This window comes from Chamaea fasciata, unplaced genomic scaffold, assembly GCF_029207755.1.
Source record: "Chamaea fasciata isolate MVZ Bird 193981 ecotype frontalis unplaced genomic scaffold, bChaFas1.0.hap1 SCAF_3, whole genome shotgun sequence".
In the NCBI taxonomy this organism is placed as follows: Eukaryota; Metazoa; Chordata; class Aves; order Passeriformes; family Sylviidae; genus Chamaea; species Chamaea fasciata.
This window is the reverse complement of record NW_027094088.1, coordinates 84478476-84502057: the sequence shown is the minus strand read 5'-3', so window position 1 is coordinate 84502057 and position 23582 is coordinate 84478476. Positions and strand designations below refer to the sequence as shown.

At 39.5% G+C, this 23582-nt stretch overlaps 1 protein-coding gene across 4 annotated transcripts; it reads right to left on the bottom strand.

The window, feature by feature from the left end:
• Positions 1-1515: 1515 nt before the first annotated feature.
• ASRGL1 (asparaginase and isoaspartyl peptidase 1) lies at positions 1516-22341 on the bottom strand. Of its 4 annotated transcripts, XM_066179700.1 has the most exons (8): positions 22170-22298; positions 21185-21355; positions 20834-21103; positions 16949-17091; positions 11822-11976; positions 7458-7576; positions 5490-5600; positions 1516-2862 (listed from the first exon to the last, which is right to left on the bottom strand). In XM_066179700.1, exons 3-8 carry the CDS (start codon positions 21018-21020, stop codon positions 2627-2629), a joined length of 951 nt encoding a protein of 316 aa, XP_066035797.1. In that variant the 5' UTR covers positions 21021-21103; positions 21185-21355; positions 22170-22298; the 3' UTR covers positions 1516-2626. The 4 variants fall into 4 exon arrangements, with proteins under 4 accessions (XP_066035797.1, XP_066035799.1, XP_066035796.1 ...); XM_066179702.1 differs by lacking the exons at positions 21185-21355; positions 22170-22298 and adding an exon at positions 22317-22341; XM_066179699.1 differs by lacking the exon at positions 21185-21355.
• Positions 22342-23582: the final 1241 nt, after the last annotated feature.

The window sequence follows — 23582 nt, the reverse complement described above, 5'->3', positions numbered from 1 at the left end:
GCAACTGATCTCCTATTGGATGTACCTGCTAGATATACTAATTAATTAACCATATAAAAATTGTAGAAATCCTTTATCACATGTGATGGTAGCCATTTCTGTGCACCTAAAAGCTTTCATTGAAGATCTCCTTTTTATCAATTGCAACTTTTTGTCTTTTGATTTTCGGCAACATAACAGCCCATGCATATTCTTGAAAACAAGAGTTTTTACAGGAAAGGAATATAGAGCATGGTACCAAGGGGTGGGTTAGAGAGAAGAAATCATATAGAGCAGATGGCAGCCACAGTGCTTAATGCACTGTTGGAAGGTGCCCAGCAACTCTAGTTATGAGTGACAGAAGAACTTATAGAGGATAATGACTTTGTCAAGTGCCAGCAATTTATTACATCGTATTCCTGAGAACAGCTGAGGTGAATTAACCACAGTAGCCACTTACTATTCCTTCTGACATCCCTGAGATCCTGTGTGTAGTGCTGCTGAGGTTGCTGGTGCCTTTTGGGTCAATGTGAATTTGTTCAAAGCTAACCCAAAGCCAACTGTCAGGGTTAGCATGGAGTCAAATCCTCGCCAATCAACCACCCAGCAGGTGTATCAGCTTATGCTTGCTGCTACACTAACCACCACTTGGGTTTTGGTCAGCTTGGAGTGGGACCAGAACAAAAAATGTTAACACACAAACAGCTTTACCAAGAAGGTACATCAGGTGTTATGGCAGTACGGGGTAAACACACCTCTCTCCAGCTACTCCAAACAAAGGAAAAGTTATGAAGAGTGTGCCTTCTATGCACTCTTTCATCTGACAAAGCCAGTATATATGACAAGATATTTGTATTCTTGTGTACAGCCTGTATCACCATTTAGCCGTACAAAACATACTTCAAAGATGGATTATTTTTCATTAAAAAAAACACATCAAGCAATTTCATGAAAATAATGCTGCAAAGTGAATTTTGGCTGAACTCATGGAGGTTATTTTTCTATTGCCTGTCCACAGTTTTATCTTCCACTAGGGACAGGTGAGATAAACAAAGCAGATTATTGGTGACAAATATTTCGGATGTATTTTGGAAATGAAGCTGTTTTTTTTTTTTACCCCCAGAGAACAGCTTGGCCCTATAGGATTGGTATCTCATGCACAGAAGGGGAAACGAATTAATTTTTACTCAATAGAAGGCGACTTTTTTCTACCAGTGAGCACATCAGAATTACTGTTACTGTTTTATGAACTTCTGATGATCAGGTAGCAGCCATTTTCAACATGATCTTCTGTTGAAAAAAGTGCCTAAGTACTCCATGGTCATGTTTTGCATCCACCATCTTCTCTTGAACCATCGCTGTCCACATGCAATCATCTGCAACGTCCAAGAAACCATGGATCAAAGTATGGAGCAAGTTAAGACAGTCTTGGCAACCTTGGCAACATACTATTCTGTATGTGCCAACTCAGTAATACAGCTTATTGTAGTTGGGACACAAGTAGGAGTAGTTCCAAACCACGATTTAAGGTTTTTGTTATGTTTATTCGGGCTATCTTTTGAAGGGAACATTCCACAGAACGATGGCATGCAAGAGAAAATCTAGTCACCAGCTGAAATGCATAAAATTATTACAGTTCTTAACGCAAAAAAAATTATCTAGCTGAGAGTCAGAAAATAAAAAAGGAATTTTTCTCTTTCTTTTAAAAATACAAAATCTTAATGAAGAAAATATATTAGAAGTAATATAGAATATCAATTTTTTTAAAAAGAAAATCTCTGAAGACAATGTGAAGCTTATTAACAAGGAGTTTTATTTATTTTAGTAAAACTTACTTTGATCACCTTCAGATAATTATTTTTCCAGTTAATCAGCATCTCTGTCTAAAGTTTTGACTTAAAAGGTGCCAATCACCTTTGCATTTGAGTAGAAAAGAATACTGTTATTTTCATTGAAAGCACAACCTTCTTTATTACTACCCCAGATATTACATCTTTCCCCTTAACTGTCCACATACAGTTTGAAACACTGTAGCCTACTTGGTTGTGATTTCCAGCATGATGTCAGGGAATGGAATTAGAGCTCCTTAGCATCAGCTTCCCCTTCTCTGGAGAAAGTTCCTTTCCTTACTTCATTATATCCTGTGACAAGTTACCTCAAGCCTGTGGGAATAATTTTAATCTTAACTCTTGGCTGGTCTTTGGTGGTATTTCACTCACCATTAGCAAGCTGTTACCATGAGATGGCTGCTCAAAAGACTCTGAATTTTCAAAATTCAGCTTTTAATTAATAGATATTTTTCTCTCAAATCATCCTGGCAGCAGTCTCTGAGAATGGATGTGGAAAGGAGTTCCTCTAATACTGAAACTCAGGCTCCCTTTAATTTAAGATTAAGGCATGCTAACCAAGGAACCTACAAACCATTCTCTTTCTTATCTAAAATAGGAGGATCTGACTTCACAAGGTATTAAAAGACTACATACATATACATGTCCTCTAAAGAACTTTGTCCAGATTTTGTTTCGACAGTAAATGTGGTAATGCCTATGTACTGAAAGATCTTCCAGAAAGACAAAATCAACTGTCATTGTCCTCCAGCAAAAACTGGAGATCTTCATTCTTCTCCATGAGTAAACTTTCTTCATTCTTAGAATCTCTCTCTTTCAGATGCAAGTGCTTCATCAACAGATTTTATATGCTTCTCTCCAGCATAAATGCCATAATGCAGCTTGTCATCCTTTACAGTGGCCCAGGACATTTGCTTGGTGGAGAACCTTGCTGCCCACTCTCCTGCCTTGTTGACAACAATGACACCCCCCAAGCCCCCAACTCGTGTCTTCATGTAGTCTAATGCAGTGTCTGCTGCTACTTCTGGTGACATTCCTGAAAAGAAAAACAAAATAACTTCATAGTACTTGTCCTGACAGTTTTAATATTCTCTTAAAATTTCACCCCTCCCCATGGAACCAGTCAAATCGAACTTCTCTTTCAACTAAATCAGCATGAAATGTCCAGTCTAACAAAGGAAGCATTTTTGGAAGGCTCTGGACAGTTGTGAAGAGCTGCTATGGTGTGGTACTGCTCCAAGTATTTATTTACATACCTTCAGATTTTGATTCAGTTTCAGTGCTTAGTACAAACTATCTCACAAACTTTATGTTCAAGACACAACGTTTCTTATGCCATCATCCGAATGAAAAAAATGCCAATCTGCAAGGTTTTCATCAAAGGTTTGTGACAAGCTAGATCTAAAGTGTTCACAATTTGGAAAAACACACATCGAAAATTTCAGTCACCATCTCTGTTCTAGTTCCACTGGCTGCAACAGAGCTCAAAGCACGTACCACACATTGTCATAATTTATCAAAAGTAGACATCAGCATGATTCTTCCTGAAACTTCTGAAACCATCAGGCAAAATGAGGTCTCAATGTACCAGACATCAGACAAAGGACCAGCAATGCAACTTTAGCTTTTCACTACTTGATTCATATTAACAGAAGTATTTTTCTAAATAAATCAAATTTAATAGATACATCATATACACAGACCTGTAAGAGCTGCAAAATATTTTTCACTTTAAGTTTAAATATACATTTAGAAATGCAGTTGGCTTGGCTTAATTACCCTAAGATATAGACCCTCAGTAATGTTAAGCAGCTTAGCTTATGGAACAAAACCTGACCTTCATGCCTTCCCTGCAAATTTTGAGTTAAAAACTATTAAAACCAGCAGAGTCAGAATTATTCACAGCACTGGTGACTGACAGGATAAAGCTCCTTACTCTGACGCACGGGTGACACTGTGACTATTCAAGTCAGTGGCACTGTCTTCAAAGGGTCAGTATTTCACTGTTTGATTTTTCACCAAGACAACAGCTGCCACCATAAGACTGAAATTTCAACAGCTGTTAAGACTGGCAAAGCAATTCACTGAAGCAATTCCTGAAATACAGAAGTAAATTTTGCAGCCTTTGTCCAAAAGAGGATATTTAGTATGCGAATTACCAAATAGCTGAACAGAATTATGAGGGCTCTAAAGATTTTTTACATATGCAACTTCAGCTCACTGTTCAAGGAATGAAAAAGCTATAATAATGTGAGGGTTTGTTTTCAGTGCCTTCATGGAAACATGTTGGGAGGAGGGGCTGGGGGGAATCTAATTGCTGACGTGTTTGCCTGGCAGCTGAGTTGTATTTCTGGGCTGGATGAATGAAGGTAAAGCAAGCATGGGCAGGGTGAACAAGTGCAAACCAATTAGACATGAATACATGTGGGTTCGTTTTCTTTTTTTCCAATAAACTTTTTAATTTGAGACTCATTTGCCTTTCAAACTCTTTAATCACAAGCCAGATAACTGCTATCAATGCATAAGTCTTGCAATGCAGTTAACTTCAAGCCAGAAAAGAAACTGGTTTACACAGTTTAGACAAGAGCTTGGAAAGTTGTTCACAATTTGAATACTTAGAGACGTTATTTAGAGAGTAAAGGGAGAGCATAATATATTAAGAACTTTGGAAAATAATCTGTAGGTTGAATTTTATGCTGGAACTGTCATGTCAGCTGTGAGATTTAGAAAAATGCACCCATTATAAGCAAACAGCCCTATACAGCACAACAAAAATATTCACAGCTGTTACTTGTCTCTCTACTTACTGCTTCTCCAAAGAAAATGTAAATTGAATGTTTTCTAACTATTTCCACTTTGGTTGATCTCAAAGCAAGTTACACTGTACTGCCCCAAAGCTACAGCTTTCTAAAAATAATGGTGATACCTCTATTAATGATTCTTGAACTGCATGCAACACAAGTATGGAGTCTGGCTCTGTTTACAGGCTGTAACATAATCAAGGGTTTAGATGACAAACTAATCATGAAGGTAAAGCTACAAAGGGTCACCCCACAGTCAGATTGTATTACAGTCACATAAGACATACTGTGTCAGCTGTTTATCACATACCCACCCAATCAGTTTAGTGTATTTTCCAAAACAAAATGTAAATTGAAATCATGGTTAAAAAGTCTTAAAATAATTTATGTTGCTGTAATCAGAGTTGTTACAATAAAGACCTTTACAGTTCATTAGAAAGGCAGTATCCCATACTTTCTATTTCAGCTCCAGTTATGTTTCTAGCCCTCCCTTACTACTCCCTTAAATATATCTTATTTTCATTTGTTTTCTTTTTCTTGTTCACAGAATTTTAGTTTGCAATTGGGAAAAAAATTACTAAAGAGAACTTCCATTAAAGTATAGAGTAATGTCTTTCAATGAATACTGGTCTAAAGCAGGATTCAGCATCAGGCAGCAGAGATAATTCTGTTCACCTCAGCTATTTTGGCTTTATTAATAATTTAGTACTTTGTTTTTAAAGTTTTTGTTTTAACCCATTCACAAACCCCTGAGAGCAACTTTTCTGACAACTGTTCTAGGATGACAGTATATACTGAAACCTGTGATCAGACAATATTTCCTATCCTCATTATTCCAGATTACAGAAAGTTTGGAATATACCTTGCTCCATGTGATAGAGAATCAGTCGGGCTAAGACCACTTTCATAATGCTCTCCCCATGTCCTGTGGTTGAAGTGGCACCAGAATGGTTGTCAGCATAACCTCCACTTCCTTTCCAAAGGGAAAAAAAAAAAAAGGCAATATTCTGTAAGACAATTTAAACGCCCTGCATTGTTTAAAATAGCTACCAAACATTTCTTCCTTTAGGTCCATTAGCTCTGTGCATTTCTGAGAGCAAAGTGTCAGAAAAGCTTCTTTCTGATTTCTGCCACAATTTGAAAAGTAAAATATATGACAGAGATGAACAACAGCTGGAGCAAGTCAGTGACAAGTTGAGAGAAGACTAGTGAACTGTTTGTGTACAAGAGGTAGAAGCAGGCCAACACTTCATAGGAATGAGCAGAAATATTTTCCAGAACAGCAAAGGAGGGTATATCGAAGATCAGCAAGATAGAGTCGGGACCCAGAATGTAAGGTCATATCAATTGAGAAGATTTGAGGGAAGATCTAGTGAGGACATTGGTGAGCTGAAATTGGTGGTTTGAGGGGAACTTACCCTCCACAGCACATAAGAGATTTGAAGAGCAGGGGCTCTAGTAAAACTTCACAAAGCACCCCTGAAGAATCTTCAAAGTCCGCACCACAAGCACAGTGTTTCTTCTGTTGAACTCCCCTTCTCCCCCTTTTTTTTTCTCCCATCCTTGTTTTGCTGGCACATTCCACACCCTGTTCTCCACTAAGCTTCTGCTTGCTCAATACCCATATTTCTAGCACATCTCCTAAGAAAAATATTTCCCAGGAGCTAAGAAGAAACATACCACAGCATTATAAACAAGGTACTGGGGGAGGGGATAGAGGCCTTAGAAGAGCAATGAAAGTGTCTTCCCTTCTGCACTTTCTTGATCAGACCCTTTTAAAAGGACTCTGAGTAACATGTGGAAAAACACTGCCATACTAAGGCAATGCCCCCTTACCAAAGCCTCTGATGTTTAAAAGCACAGCTGACATTTCTGTATCAAATCCTGAAGACACCTAGTGAGACCAAAAGTTGCAAGCAATATATTCAGAAAGTGCCCAGTTTCACTCATCCTTCACAAACCCATGTCCCAAACTATACAGACGCTGAAGATGATCTACACAGGAGGAGGGTATTTGCAGTCAGAAGGCTGCAGCCAGACACAAAACTGAAAACCATAGTCAAAATCCAGAAGATACCAAAATGTCAGCAACTTTGTATGCAAAAGAAAGACAGTTTTATAATAATCATATACTGCCAACAGCAATGCTATTTGAGTTTGGATCATGTTTTACTAAAAATAATTTTGTCCAAATCCCCCTGTATGGTAGAACCCTGAAACAATCAAATGGCAAGTCTGTTTCATGAGAGGAAGAAGTCTGTGGAAAGGATTTTAAGTGTCTCTCTATACTTGGATAAGAGATCTCTTAAAGTAATTCCTTTATTCCACACCATATCTGTTAGGTTCTGAAACAGTCTTATCAGGGCTCTCTTAAGAACAGGAATTTACTCAGAGTTGCAAGTCACTTTATAATTCTTGCTCACTGATATAACAAGTAGTAATTGGAATTACACCTAGTTCCTTAAGTATCAAGGAAACAGCATCTTAATATGGAGCAGGCTACATTTTTTTGACTTAGCGGAAAGCAGAGCCATAAAAAAGAACTTTATCAGAATCAACAGAGAGGAAACACAGGTGTTAGCATTGAAGTAAGGACAGAAAAAACAAACTCCCATCCCTATTTTCCACACAGAACTCCCAATTCTTTCATGCAAATCTCCATGCTATAAGGAGCTTTTGCTTTGACAGATTTGAATGTTAGACTTCCATTTCAGATGGACCAGTATTTATGTTTTGTTTCACTAATGAAAAGGAGAAATATAATACTTTTATTTCTTTCTTTAAATGAGATACTCCCAAAAAATAAAAGGCAAGATCCCACACCCCATACCTATGCATGCTGTGTCACCAACACGGCCAATCAGTTTATTAGAGAGTCCTCCCGTGGATGTTGCACAAGCTACATTGCCTTCACTGTCTATAGCAACAGCACCGACTGTTCCAAGGTCTCTGCCAAGAAAAACAGTTCACAAAATTAGACAGAATTAAAGTATACCTGCCAAAGCACGTTGCCTTTATTTCCCAGGTAGCTTTAAAGAAGATTTCTACAACAGAATTACTGCTCATCATAAAGCTATTTTTGCCATGCTTCTCATTACAAAAATAACCAAAAACATGCAACAATTCTCACAAGCTTTGTATTTAACAGAGTAGAAAACACTTTTTTTTTTAAATCTTTCCCCCATGACTTGTTTACTTTCATACCATGGAAACTTGAGGAGGAAAAAAACCCGCAAAACAAAAGCACACAGGGCAGAAATACTTCTAGTCATTATAGTTCTGGAGTAGTTTTTTGGCTGACACACAAACTGACACACAACTTTCCCCTAAATGGCAACTCAAAGATGCAACAATTGGCTCCACTGTCTCAACAGGAGGTTAACCGGAATTATTAATGACAATGCACGTAAATGAGTGAATACAGAAAAGGACAGTAATGTTATGCGTGCACTGAATCATTTCCTTCCTGTTCCTCCTCTTTCCTTTTCCTTACTTGCCTTAATGTTTGAATGCTAGAAAAAAAAGCTTATTTATTTTCCTTTCAACTAGTATTGCTCACAATGCATCATTAAGACATACTTTAGTCTTTGTACTCTGCAGCTACGTAATCTTGAGGTTTAAATCACTTGGCCAGTAGACTCTGCTGAAACTGTACATTGGTTTAAAAATCTTCAGGCACAGAAGAAAACAGAAGTCTCAACTCTATCTCTATTTCTTCAACACAGTAGAGACATATACAATAGCCTGCTCAAAATATACATGTGTAGTCGTGTATGGAAAAAAAAACAAACAACCTGTTGTGACACACTGTAACAGTTGCTGCACTGAGAAGTGACACATTACTGCGAAGCAACAGTTTAAATATCTATATATTCCAGTCTTAGCAATTCATGTAGGAACATAAACCAGTAGGTGACTAGGAGAAGTATACCAAACCCCAAAAATAATCCAAATCCCTCCACACAGGAAAATATTTTGTAACAATCCTTCAAGGAACTACCCAACAGGCAAATGCAAAAGGAATACCTTTTGAATTTGCCTGGGCACTGGTGAGGGTGGTGAGGGTTTCTCTATAGCTCTGCAAAATCTAAGCTAATTAAGTCAGACAAAGTACCTTGAAACCCACAGTCAGATTCTCAGACACCCAACTTCCTGTTCCCTCCTGCTTATGTAAAGTATCATACTGTCAGTCCCTACACTTCATTCACAGCAATTCAAAGTTGACTGATGAATCACAGGCCTTATAGGCTGCTCTGACATTTATGTAGAGACGGACCTCATCTCAAACTGGTATGATGGTGCAGATGGGCTTCCCACCCATCCATCTGTTACAAATGATTTGCTGAAAAGAACATTAGTAAATTCAGTACTCCCTTGCACATTCATGTAGCACCCTTCAAGCAACTAAAGTTAGATTCCCCTGAGAAATTTAGAAAGATGTATCCAGATGTACATTTTCTTAGGTAAGTACTTACCTTAAGCAACTGTGAAAAAAAAAAAGCACACAGATGACAAACACAGTTTTGGTATTACCTGTTTTGGTATGAGAGCACAACTGGCAATAAATAACAAAGTAAATGTGTCCAACACACCTCATCATCATCAGCAGTGGAGCAAATAGACAATTACACTTGATTTCTTACAGTCCCTTTTTTTACTGCTTCAGTGTAACCTTTCCTTTGATCATCTTCAGAACAAAGGCAAACAAGACACAAATTTTTTTTCATGGCTAGTTGACTCCGAAACATTAACAAGGAAGACAAAACTGCTATCAAATTATAACCATCTCTCTATTTTTAGTTATTGACAGTAGCAAGAACCTCAACAAGTACCTGTGGTATACCAGAGGATGCTATTAGGGATATTTTCAATCAAGGATTATTCCTATGTACTGCATAAACTGCGATACAGAATGTATTGTTTGGATTTGTTCATTCCCTTTTGCCTAAATCTTTCATTATCCAATACCCACGAAGTGACATGTACTTACACTATCCCCCTTTTACTAATGAGTTACCTGCTATTTCGTCTCTCAGCCCTGCATCAGTAGTGGGGTTTTTTATTTACTGTTGTTAGGGTCCATGTTAGTTAACACCTTCTCAAGTTAGTCTAGCAGTGTGATTCACAGTGGGGCCAGGAGCCCATTTACTACCTTACAGCCAGACTGAACACCCTTTCTGTGGGATCCTCAGGCAAACTCTAGTAATTCTTAACAAGGGTATTGTCAGTCTTTGAAGTGCGAGACTGCAAATAAATCAAATCAAGCCTTGTTCTCCGCAAAAGGTGTGCAAGATGGAATGTTGTACATGCAATGGAATCCTAAGCTTTCAGCATAAATCAGTGCAGGCTTCTAACCAGCGAAGGAGAAAGGTTCTCTCTTACAGAGACACCAGACTTTTCCAGCAAAGCCTATGAAACCCCAGGGTTTCCAACACTGTGAGGATCAGGGGACTGGAAGTAAAATATACACCAACCTTTAAATTCCCAGCATGATCTGGTATTATGTTGCCTCTGACTAACACTACTTCACCTGCTGTTTGTTCGCCTCAGGCAAGTTGCTGCATAATCACTGTGGACATAACAGGGAACAAAAAGTCCACATGTGATACAGAATGAAATGGGTTTGCATTAAAAAAAACCCTGTTTTCAACTTTGTGAATTTGTGCTGATTTTTTGGTTTTCAGAAAAAGAACAGCATGGCCCAGACAAAATAAAGTCTTCAGCCTTTCAGAAATACACAAGCTTTTTATTATTAGATATTCGAGAAGTCCATGCTGAAACTGAAGATGCCTAACACTGTCTTCAGAGAAAAAAAAGAAAAAAGGTAAAAAATGAAGCAGTTATGAGGAATGAATGAAGACTTAAATGCCATGCTATTCTAACTCATATGTTCAAGAGAACAAAAGGCACTGGTGGCTACACCATCCTCAAAGTTCTTCACAATGAATGATAATTACCCCACGGTCCTTGGACAGACCACGGATCAAAAGAAAACTTCTGTTGAATACAAAACAAACTATGACCAAGACTTTATGGTCAAGGAACACCACTTAGTTTACAAGACCATATTTAAGCTTGTCTCATTACTTTTTTTTTTCCTTCTAGCAATTTGCTGAAAGTAACATATAGGTTGTAATTTATAGCCTCATTTCAGGGACTTTAATTAACATGCTCACAGAAGAAATTTCCTCCTTCTGGTCTACAAATTCAGCTCTGCTCCTGCCATTACTCCTGTTTCACAAAACAGATGAACAGCACTGTTCAACAGAACATAATCCACCATTTATGTAACGTAATACAGCATTTCCCTGCATCACAACCATCAACATACAAATGGAAGCTCCAAACAATTTAGTGTTTATGCCTACCTCACAGGCACAGAAAACATTCCTGACACCTGATGTTTTTCATTCCTTTACTGTCCACCTCACTTTCCCCTCTATTTTAGTAAGAGACTGGATGTTTTCCAAGTGATGTTCATTTTGCTGTTGGGCAATACCACCCAGCAGCATCTCTCTTCCCACTCGCTACTAAACTTGTTCATTCTTTTTCATTCCTTTTCGTAACCAACAGCCACAATCACTACTCAGAAGGAATTACTGGTCAAAGTCTGATGTTGTTTAACTATCTAATCCAATTTAAAGACACATCTGATCATCTGCTTAACCATGATCAGCTTTCTTGGATTTTTGGCGTTTTTATTTACTTGTTTTAGTATGTGCACTGGAGATTTTTTTAAAATTAGTTCCTCCCCAGAAAAAGCAATACAGAATTAATACCTGCTTTTGTTATAGCTACACTGTGCACTTCTGTAACTTATGATTTTAAGAGCAGTAGTAAGTTCTAACTTTGTTCTCCAACAAACCCACAAAACCCGTGCTATTGTTAAAGTGACCAATAATCTTCTTAAGCAGCAACAAGTTTCATCAAGTTTGTTCCAGTCATGTAAGTTTAAGCAAATTCATTGAAAGCTTGAATTTCTATTGCTCTCAATAAAGACATACTGTAAAGACAGTATCAAACCACATAATATTTGGAATACAGGCCTTCAAGGTTTGTGTTTATTTGTTTGGGGTTTTGTTTTTCCTGGTCGCTTTGTTTGTTAGGGGGTTTTTGGTTTCTTTTGAGTTTTTTTGTAACCGGGTAGCACAAATTAAATTACCGAAATTTAAAAATAAAATATATTTTACCTACTTCTGAAACTCTTCAGGGTTGAAATCTGGCTCAAGGTTCTTCTTCCATCTCTCCCGGGATCTCTCAGTTATGAGTTCCTCCCCTGGAATTTCAGGAATACCCATGGCCTGAGCAAACAGGTGTGCACCATGGTCAGTCAGCAACATGTGCTTTGTCTGCAGAAAGACAAGAGATTCATTTACAATTCTTGTTTTGTCTCGTACTGAGCAGTTTCGTATAACTGCTATTTTTTGAAGCATCCACACAAAGAAAATTACAAATTTTATTTAAAAAATTTCTAAACTTCCGTCCATATCCCCTTCCACTATAGCTGAAAAAGCTTTCAGTTCTCCAAACCACAAAGTTCAACCATCAACAGAAAAGAATTGTACTTATCTATTTAACACTTACTATAATGGGAGAAGAAAAATTGGTACATTTGTTCTTTAGCTAATTTGTATGCAACTGTTTTGTACTGTTTCAAATGAATCATCAAATTACTACATAACTAACTGCTTTGTCCAGTTAACTAAGGGATTTAGAAGGCTTTTATCCAAAAGAATGCTAAATAAATTCCTGTTTAAAGGCATTACACCTAGTAAAATAACCAACAAATGTAAATAGCATAGAAATGAAATGTTCCTTATCATCAGCTGAACAATTTCATTTCAAATATTTCCTTCAACAAGCTGCTATTCTTATTAACTCAGAGGATCAAATTTAAAAACAGAATACCTTCTAACGGGCTTGACCAAAAAATGTTTACTCTCTTCTAACAATACTTGAAAGTTTTATTTTGATTCCTTTATTTACAAAGCACTTCAAACCAGATTTTAATTCAACAACCTTCATGAATTCCATGCTTCAAGGTCTGTAGAGCTTGGTTAATTCCTATTTTAGAGAAAGTTGCCAGATAATATTTTTTAATTAATCCTCATACTTTAGTAGTAGCTCTGAAATCTAGGGGGTTTTTTATGTGTAAAAAAGTAAGGTGCAGCTTCTTGCACAATTACGCAGCTGTCAACTGCTCATCAGGAACGTTTTACAGAAGTGGTGATCTGACTGTTCAGCAGGGAACAGTTTCAGAGCAGAGCATCTAACTTCCAGCAAGCCTTTCTGTCCATGCAGCAGCACAGCACACCAGAGCAGCTGAGGTCCAAACAGAACCATGTGGTGCTGGAGGCAGCAGGCCTGCAGAGCCTGGCAAAGCACCCATGTGGCACAGTCCCACCTCTTGGCCAGAAGCAAGGACAACAGAGGTTGGGTATTTCTGTACCACGCTACATTCTGGGGGACAGTTACAGTCTCAAAGTTTCAGGTTAGGATGTTGCAGACTATCAGATGCTATTGCTTTCTAAAGCCATGACAAGTAGTCACTACATGACCAATGCATAGTACTGCACTGTTTAAAAGGATTCCAGACAAACCTCTTCCCCAAGTCAGAAACACCGATTTCTACTTCAGCCTATCACAGCCTCTGCATTAAGCCCTTGGGACAGGGATAGAGGACTACACTTTAAAAACATTTCTGATGTTGCAGCCCTGATATCAAACATTTCTGGAAATGCAAATGCCTTTCTAATTGATCTTTAATTCATGAGAGTATGCTTTAGGAAATACTAAGGGTGACAAGGAAGAAGTCCCCCTTGTATATGTGAAAACAGACATCAGGCTTTCACGCTGAGTGTTGTTACCATAGTACAAGACGATGCAAGACTTACCTATTTCTAACAAAACTGATGAGAAGTGTTCTTCGACTTGAGAGCCAACTTCTTTGTGCAATACTGCCCCCCTCTGCCACTACCACTAACCCACGAGAAGCACACGACATAATATTCAAAATAGTTTTGGTTTTTATTTGTAGGTGTGGGTTGGGATTTTTTTGTTATTTGGTGGGTTTTTGTAGGAAATTTGAAATTAGCTTTTGTCTTGATCTGTACCAGAAGGCTGTGTCCTCCATCCCTTGCTTTCTTCAGCAACTAAGACTATATCATCCTTTAAATAAGTTTCAAAAATATAAACTTTTCTTATAAAAATGGAAGCTATTTCTAAAAACTTTTTCATAGGATTCCATCCTATATACAAAACTGAATAACATATGCACCTTTCTAGGCGACACAAACAGGAAATACTTGAGTATTGATAAATAAACTTCTATGATAGGACTTTATGTTTGGGGTTTTTTTCTTCTTCTTTTTCAGTCCTTGCTGAAAAGATGTCATCTTAAGGTGATTTTTGTCATTCTCTTAAGCAGATGTTGTCAATCAAAAGACCTAGCAGAACACTGTCAAACAATGCAAGAGCACATTTTCCTGTCTCATTCTTCCAGTTTCATTAATATGTTTGTTAATGTAGTGTCTACTTCTTCTGGAAGACATTTACATAAAGTAATCCAAAAGGACATGAAAAGGGCCCAAGAGATCTCACAAATAAGTAATAAATGCTGGCACTTCTAGTTGATTTCACTGGAAATGGGGAAAATACCCCAAATTCTGCCTGGCCTAAAGTTCAGACCATCACAGTTCTTGATTTAACAATTCTGGCAGCACAGAGCACAGATTAAAAACCTGTTTCTCTGCCTCAAGAAGTCTGTGTTGTAAGGTCAATTCTCCTTTGGTAATGTAAAGTCCTGCACAATAAGAGTAGGGGAAAACATACACAACTTTCACATACTAATGAATTAGTGCTCTAGTGTTCATGTGAAGCCCACCTAATGAAGTGCTGGAGCTGAAAAGGGTTACATGCCCCAAATCAAAAAAAACCCCAAATCATTTCAATGTATTGTTCTATTTATGTTCAATACAAACAGGAGAAATTCAACAGAAATTTAAGTGCTTTTCAATAATGTGTTTCATTAGCTGATGTACTAAATTTCTTCCATCTCTAGAAGCTCCTATGAACAACAGTACAGTAAACCATGAATGGAAATCATTCTGGTGCCCTCTTTTTTCCTACTCCATGAATTTGGACAAGTTTGAGCCCAGTGGGAAAGTGACAGCCAAAAAGCACAAACGCGTTGCAACAACAACCTGGAGGAGCTACTCTGGCCACCAGATGGAGCCCACACTGTTCCATAAGAGGAAGGAAAAACCATTACAAGCAGATGTACAGGGTGGTTTTACTTGGTTTGTTTGTTTTCGGGAGCTGCATGTTTCAAAATTCTTTATGGCATTAAGGCATCTCAAAACCACTGGGAATTATGCATACAGACTCAAGACCCCAGGAAAACTACCATTATTAGCTCCAAGTCACACAGTTGAAACTGTTTTTTGATTAAGCACAATACAACAAAACACACTATGAAATGTACTGTGAAATACCCTGGGTTGGTGTCCCAAAATTCCTGTCCAAGATGAACAGATGGGCAAGAATGAGCAGAAGAGCAGCATCACTTGTTATTCCCATTTACAGGAGATGGAGAATCGCAGAAACTCATCTCAAGACACCTCAAGCAATTTAGGTCAACATTTACATTTGAAATCTACCATCATGCACAGAGATTTTTTTGCATCTTGGCAAAGATTAATAACTTTACCACAAAATGCCATGGTGTTAGGGCTACACCATTATACTTGGTCCTGTACAGTAGAATTTTATGATTTCATTTCAAATTTAGCCTCAACACTTTTGAACACCTGAAGCACCATGCAATGACAAGAAAGAGAATGTAATAGACAAGACATAGGAGAGGGCTTTCTGTTTGCTCGTTTGTGGGTTTTTGTTTAATTTTTAAAACACACTTTGCAAAGTTACATTCTCAAAATCCAACAGTGCTGTTTTGACGTTATTCTTGTTGAGTTAAATGAGGTTATTTTCATGGACAAGACAACAAAGAAAATAAATCAGTGATTCTGGAATAAGAAGTAAACAACAGGCATTAAAATAAGTTCTCTACAGAAGAAAAATAAAATTCAACATTCACCTTAACATGCTAGAGACACCTCTCCCCCAACCCTTCATCTATATTCTCAAATTTTCTCTTGTGAAGCTGTCTACACCCGTACTTATTTACTGATCTAGTTAATAACAAAATAAAATCTGTATGAAGGAAAAAAACCTTATCACAAGTTTTAACACTGTTCTCTAATAGACATAAATTTCACTGAAGTATTTACATTCAATATTTTAGTGAAATGTTCTAATGTTAAAAGCAGAATTAACTTTCCATTAAGGACACAAAAAAAATTCTATCTGCTTTAGAGGCCATTGAGGACAAGATAAATGTCAATCATCTTTATAGATTACCTAAACAGATTTTGTTTCTTCAAAAGTCACTTTGAAAGGTTAAAGAAAAATACAGCTTCTTTATTAGTGTTTTTATAAATATGAACCTTTTCAACAATGGGGCAGCTGCACTAGCAGGATGAAAACGTAAACTCCAAAGACAAGACAAATGTTTTGATCCTGCCACAGCCTCGTAACAGTAAAACAGACACAGATACCACACAGATCACTCACTCCCATCCTGACATTGCAGCATATCTGAAAAGTAAGAGAAGTCTGCTATGGCAAATATGAGATGGACTTCTTAGTGGAGTAAAGTGGGATTGATCTTATATAGAAGGTCAAGTAATATTTTACTGCCCTGATAAATGTGATTACCTTAAAAAATCTGTCAGCACCACACAGAGCTAATGTCATCTTCTACTGGTAGAAGGCTGAAACTGTACTTGTGCTACCACCTGATGAGGTCACAGTGGAGAAGGCCACCCAGAGCAACACAGGGGTGCATTATGTGGCCAAATATGTAACTGGGTCATTTGACTCAGTTCTGTATCACTGCAAAGTGAACAGTATATTAGCTAACTTTAATCTTGCAAGATCAAGCATAAAAGCTCTTCAAAAAACAAGTGAAAGAACCCTAAAAAACCCAAACCCCCCTTGAATACCAGCAGCAGAACTACAGGAGACCAACATGTATAGGTCTAGTCATGTTTCTTTAGAATGCCATCGTTTATAAATATTTCTCAAAAACCCATAAAAGTAAATGCTTCATGGTCATGACCAGCTTCCAAACACTCCAATCCATTTCTCCTTCCTTGCTGCTTTAAAGCACTACACAAACATCATCACTGAGGTGTATCAACATACTGGATGAATTTCAAAGGAAAAGAAAATGCTTCATACTCAAGTAGATAGTCAGCATACCTTTTCCATAACAAGTCGAGCGAGTTTTATTGGGTTTGCTATGCACTTAACTGCAGATACTGCTCCAGAGTCTAAATTTTTTCCATCCATGATAATGGCATCCATTTCTACTTCACCTTTTTCATTTAGAACAGATCCACAACCTAAAGACAAATCCAAAAAAAAAAAATTTAGGGGCCAAGAGAAAAAGAAGAAAGTCATTAAGAACTAACCACACAGGTGATTCAATTGTAAGTTCTCATCAAGCAACCTTTCTCTTTCCCACTTTGCTGACTTACCAAAAGTATCTCCCAAAGACAAACAAAACACTGCTGAGTATAATCACAAAATCCAGCCATTAACAGAAGTCTCACAGAGAACAACATCTACCTGAAAACTGAGTTTTATATTTTTATAAGATGAAAACTACACTTCCAATTCCATCCAAATGACATACTTGGTATTAAAGTTAAATCAACAAGCCATCATGAACTGAATTATTCCCAGATCACTTTTAAGTCTTTACAGTTTTTCCAAAGGAAGCTGCAACACCACCCAAAGAAATAGTTTAACATTTGATCCTATCAACAGATTAATATCACACAGCATTCCCAGAAACTGCCAAAATTAATGAAGCAGAATAAGTGTCCCCTCACTACTGTAGTAATAGCTTGAAATAACAAGCTTCTTCCACTACCAAATAAAAACAGTATATAAAATAATTTTTAAAAATAAAAATTAGGTAATAAAAATTCAGGTAGTTATCATCTTCTATAATTATTAATGCTATCACTAACCTAATTGAAAATTAATGACATACAAAATGAGACAATGCAAATAGGGTTGGTTTTTAAATAATGCCAATAATTGTACCACAAAGGAATAACAGGTTGCAAGTCATTAAGTGCACAAGCCTTGCTAATACAGATGGTGAAGACTAAACCTGAAAAGAAGTAAAAAACCAAACCAAAACATGGCAGATTTACACAGTACCTCAGGTAAAAAGACCTGAGCATTGTACATAACTAATCCAGTAGGGTTTTTCTCCTTTCTGTTAAACCAACATTAAAGCAATCCAGAAACCTCTGTTAAAAACTGACATAAAACTTCAATACCAATGTACTTCAGACCTGAATATATGAAATTAAATCCCCTGTGACAAAAGGTAGCTAAATCTTGTAATCCTCCTCTTGTAATCACAAAAACTGCCCTGCCACATACAGACACACCCCCCAAAAGTTATTTTTTACCTGTCTCCAAATGCAGAAATTATTCCACAGTTCAGTCCTGCATCATTCACAATATGTTAATTTCTAGACTGATGTGTAAAGAGCTTACAGGTTAATTGCCTTGTGCCACCCATGTTGACATCATTCTTCCAGCTTTCCCTTATGCTGGTAAGAAATTGTTTTCTTAGCTAAACCCTGCCATGCTCTTTTAATTTCCTTTGACAGGCTTAGGCTTTTTAACCTGTGATCACAAAATTACCACTAGAACTAGGGTACCCCTTTCTCAAGCATCAGGGTCCAGAACCATGGTTCCAGGGGAAACTCAACAAGGCCACTTCATCACTGCATTAAAAGTATCCCAAGTCTACTGGACATATCTCATAAGATACTCTTTAGGATTTTCTAAAATTTGCTGAGCAGAAAACAGTTGCAGACATTTTCTGTAACCAAAGGCAGCTTTCTAAGAAAGTCTCCTTTTACAGCTGGTAAAGAGAGGCAGGTACCTTCTAAGAACAATTCATCCCACTTGCCATAGACTCACAGAAAGGCTAGGGTTGGAAAGGACCTTAAAGATCATCTAGTGCCAACCCCTTTCCACAGGCAGGGATGCCACCCACTAGATCAGGTTGCACAGGGGCTGATCCAACCTGGCCTTGAACGCTTGCAGAGATGGGGCATCCACAACTCCTACAGCTTTGAGAGCTGTATAGCCAACTTTTCTCCTTCCACTAATCACCATGAAAGTCTGTACACCACAGCAGAGGTAGTTACTGAGCTTCAAGAGATCTCAGGCAGGATGAACCCTTCCTTCTGTGGTTACAGGCTGCCTTTTTACCTGCTTTCCAAACCAATGGGTAGGGACTACCAGCCTCTGAGGCTATGGTATCCATTGGCAGCAGTGCTAAGAAAATGAAGTTTTTGGCTTACTTATTAAGCAGTGGGCTGGGAAAACAAGACAGACAACAGAAGACAAAATCTAGGAGGAAACAAATTATCAACATGTCTGACATCAGCCTAATCACAGCCGGGATACTGAGAGGAGTACTCCAACTCCCTCTATCTGTGGATAAATAGATCTGTCCTCTGTCCTGCAAAGGCTGCATAGACAAGAGTGTGCAAGGATCAAGAATGTGTCAGTTCTTACCCCTGGGGTACTCATGCCAAGCTAGTTCATACTGCTAGCCAAACAGATCACACAGAAATATAACTATAGCACAAGTAGAACTCGATGACTTTATTATGCTGCACAAGCCATTAAAATGGTAGTTTTATACCATTTATACCAAGTATAGCTTCTGAGCCCTTGCACCAAGCCTACTTGAAGATGACCCTACACAGCATGGTTACACTCTATCATGCAAAAAGGGACACAACTTGATTGCTCTGCCCATTCTTCCCCATCTTTATTGTTGTCTCTTAGTAATGTCTGTGTTTGCCTAGAAAATATTACAGCAAAACTGATTTTATCCTTTTATGAAGATAAATACTACATGGTGAGTTTTAAACAGCCACTCCAATCAGGGTCTGGTTCACATAGATTTCAGCTCAGTTTCGCCAGATTCTGAGAGCAGCTGTAGCTAGTGAGTGTTAACACAATTAGATATATCTCTAAAAACAGACTACTTGCCACTTAAATCATCACAGTCAAACGTGAACAATGGGTGAAGGCTCAAGTCCAGTTAAGTAAAAGCTAAATGAGAGAGTGCCACCCTGATGCTAAATATATAAAAGTACACACTACTTCTCCAAGTCCACTTCATGATTTCAGCTTGAATGCTCTAAAAATCATAAAGTTCAACTCAAGTGAATAACAAAACAATGAAAGTTTCATACCAAACAAAAGCTGCTCTTGACTGCAAGGTGAGACAGAACAAATGAACCTCTGCACACTAACTAAGCATGTAACTAATAGCTCTGTTACCCAAAATACTGAGCACCTACAGGTATTTCATTCCATGTTCTTTTCTGACATACCATGGTGGGAGTGGGGAAATATTTAGTGCTGAAATTCAACAAAATAATTAGTTTGAGGTCCTAAGAAGAGGAGAAAGTATTTGATTACTACCACTAACATGAATTCACATTCCTCATTAGGAAATCCAGTCAGAAACCCTTACTGTAAGAAGGTGTAGTTTCTGACTCATATTGCATTCCGACTCAATTACTTCTCTAGTATTATTTACAAAATAACTAATTGCAAGCATTAATGAAGAGAAAAACACCTAAAATCCTCAACACCAGTATTTCTGCGGCAATAGGTAAAGGTCAAGCACTCAGGATTAAAAAATGCTGCAAGGTATATCCAAGTGCCTTGAAGAGGCACATTAACACAAATTCCATAAGAGTCCATGTCTTAAAACTGGATATACATAGCACAGTAACGGAAGATTTACAGAAAAGTAAAACAGCACTACACAAATTAAATGGCAGATACATAACACTGAAGAATGAGAAAAGCATAACTCATCTTCCTAAGTGTACTCATGAGAAACTATAGTACATACCACGCTGAGAAATCACCTGTTTTGTGACACTAGCATTTAATCCACTGCAATGTACATAAATCAGTAATAATGCAACAATAATAACTATACAAGCTAGGATTTTCAGAAGCATCAGGGCAAAACACTTGGAATACAATATGATTCTAAGTCCACTTGATTCTTAAAAAAAATACCTGCATTAAAATGAGGATCATCTTCCATTGATCGTACTGCCTCCTCGACTGCATCTACGGCGCTGCCTCCCTGCTTCAAGACACCGTAGCCTCGCAGAGCAGCTCTGACAACACCAGCACGACATCCCTCCTCTCGCTCTCTGAAGATCCGGCCAGCTCCACCATGCACCACGATGACAGGCTTCATCCTGCCAACTTCCTTCCCCAGGCTTTCAGCCGGGCACACAGGTTGGTTGGTTGGAAGGGGCACTCTTTAGCCTATGCTTCTTTCTACAGGGAGATGGCTGCAGGTTAGGTAACGCCTACGGGCAGTTTGCAACAATTTTACCTTCTGAGAAGCCCAGTACTCACAAGGAGAAGCTCCTAATTCAGTCAGGATGAGGCCCCAGGCAACTCGGTGCAACTCTGAGGCCAGCCCTTTAAGGAAGCCAGCTTTAACCAGGGTCTGGGTCAAGTGGCACAGGATAGGGCCCCTTTCAGGCCAAGTTACTCTACAATCCTGTTGTTTCGTATGAACCCTGTCTGGTGATAAAACATTACATGGGAACAAGCATTTGAATAACCTTTGAACCTGCTAACTGCTCTTTGTTTTAGATGGGTAGCCTGTTGTCAGAGTACAGTAATATCACCAGCAATAAAGAAAGGCAGCTGATCCGACCTGAGTTAAAGGCTTACCCAGCTCAACCACCTGCATGCCAGACCTCTGACCTCTTGCAATACTTTGAGCAGGAAAACAAGGTGTTCATTCACACCTGGCAGCCAACACCTTGTTGTTACCGCTCATGGTCTCCTGCGAGCAAAAGAGATTGTTGCTAGTTGCTACACATCTTTGGTGTTGCAAATCATGGGTTGTGCTTGCAGAAAAAGGCAAAGAAGCAGCAGCTAACTCATCTCCCACTGAAATCTGGCGCATCTCACAGAGAAAACTCCCCTCGTGAAAAGTTTCTCGGGGACGGCTATTTTTGGAGGCTGTGACGAATAGAATCCAACAGCCTTTCCTCTGTGCTACAGGCAAACCCTTCCAAACAGAGCCTCCCGCACTTCTCCGGTTCCTCGCACCCCAGCTGCCCCAGGGGAGAGCGGCCGGAATGGCAGCAGGCGTGGAGGAGAGGAAATCCCAGCCGGGGCCGCTGTGGGGCACAGCATCCCGTAAGCGAGGCCGTCCAAGCTTTTATTTCAGCCAGCAGCTACGCTCTTCCCTTACTCAGCAAAGGCTGCCCTCGGCCGTAGACCCAGCCCCTGCCGCGCTCCGAGGCGGCTCCTCCGCTCAGGGCGGGCCCGCGCCGCTCTCCCGCCCGCCCCCGGCGTTCCCGCGGAGTGCAGGGTCAGATCCCACCTGGAGCGCCCCGTCCTTGCTGTGGCCCACGGCCGCCCTGGGCGCAGGTGCCCGCGGCAGTGGGGGCGCCGCAGTCCCAGGGCCCCTTTCCCGGCAGTTGCCCTCAACAGACATGGGGCCCCCGGCTGCGCCCAGCCGCGCCCGCACCTGACATGGCGGCCGCTGCCGCTCTCCCCCGCCGTCTCCGCCCCGCACGCCGCAGGGGCCGGGCCGCTGCCGCCGGCCCTGAGGCAGCGCGGCCGGGCCCTGGGCTGCCGACAGCGGGTGCCTCCGCCCCGCGGTCATCCCGGCGCGTTCCGCCCTCAGCCGCCGTGGTGCCACCGCCACCCTGTCCCACCGGCTCGCCGCCTGCCGCGGCTTGATTGCCCCTCGACTTAAATTGGGAAAACGGCACCTGTCCCCAAAATCGATCCCCAGCGGCACGTCCCGCGTGCCCACCCTTCCCTCTGGCCGCGCCGGGTTATTCCTGTTCCCAAAGCTTGGGCTGCACGTGGAGTTTTGTGAGCTGAAAGGAGCTGTAGGCCGAGGGAGCTTCGATCTGTGGGAATCATCGCGCACATCCCACGCAGATTGGCACAGACTCCATTACATGCTACATTACATGTGTATATATGTACGTATATATGTATGTATGTATGTACAGGTGAGGATAAGCTGTATGTGGCCACACTGTTCCCAAACTGATGGCAAAGACAAGAACTGAGCTTGTTGTTTAATTTCTAATGATACGGTGCTGGTGGAACAAACAGTAGTTAACTAAAAGTGGAGCTGCCAAAGATTCTTTCTGAATAGTAAAAAACAGAGTTTATGAAAAAACCCGCGTAATGCTGAACGCCCTTACCTGTTCAACTGGAAGACTAAAGAAAGATTTCTCAACGTTTGTACAAACTGTTGGCATACATCTGGCCTCCCTTGACCATTCCTGCTTTGCTGACCGCCTCTCTGCTCCCTTGTCTCTGTTGAGGTGGCGTAGTTCAGGCTGCAGGGAGATAGTGAGTGCAGCCTGCTGCGTCCACTCAGGGCGTCGAGGGGACACGGCTCTGCAAAACGGGGAAGGATTTATGGCAAGGTGAAGTCATTCAAATTGAGATCTGTTTTGATCATGAAGGTTTGTTGAAAATTAATTACTGTGGTTTAATTAAAAGGAAATACTCCTGATGGTTTTTCTTTGTTACTGGTAGGCTTAACACAGAGGCATTAAAATTTCTTACATTAATTGTTTGAGCGTGCCACCTGTTTTTGTAGAATATTTATCTTGTTTTCAGGTAGTGTCAAGACAGGAAACCAGTACTATTTAGATTAAACAGTTTAGAAGAATCATTTTGGTTGTTTGCGTGGACAGCTGAACACAAAATTTATATAGTAACTTTAAGTTGAAATTTTAATATTAGTCTAACATTATGGTTCATCAAA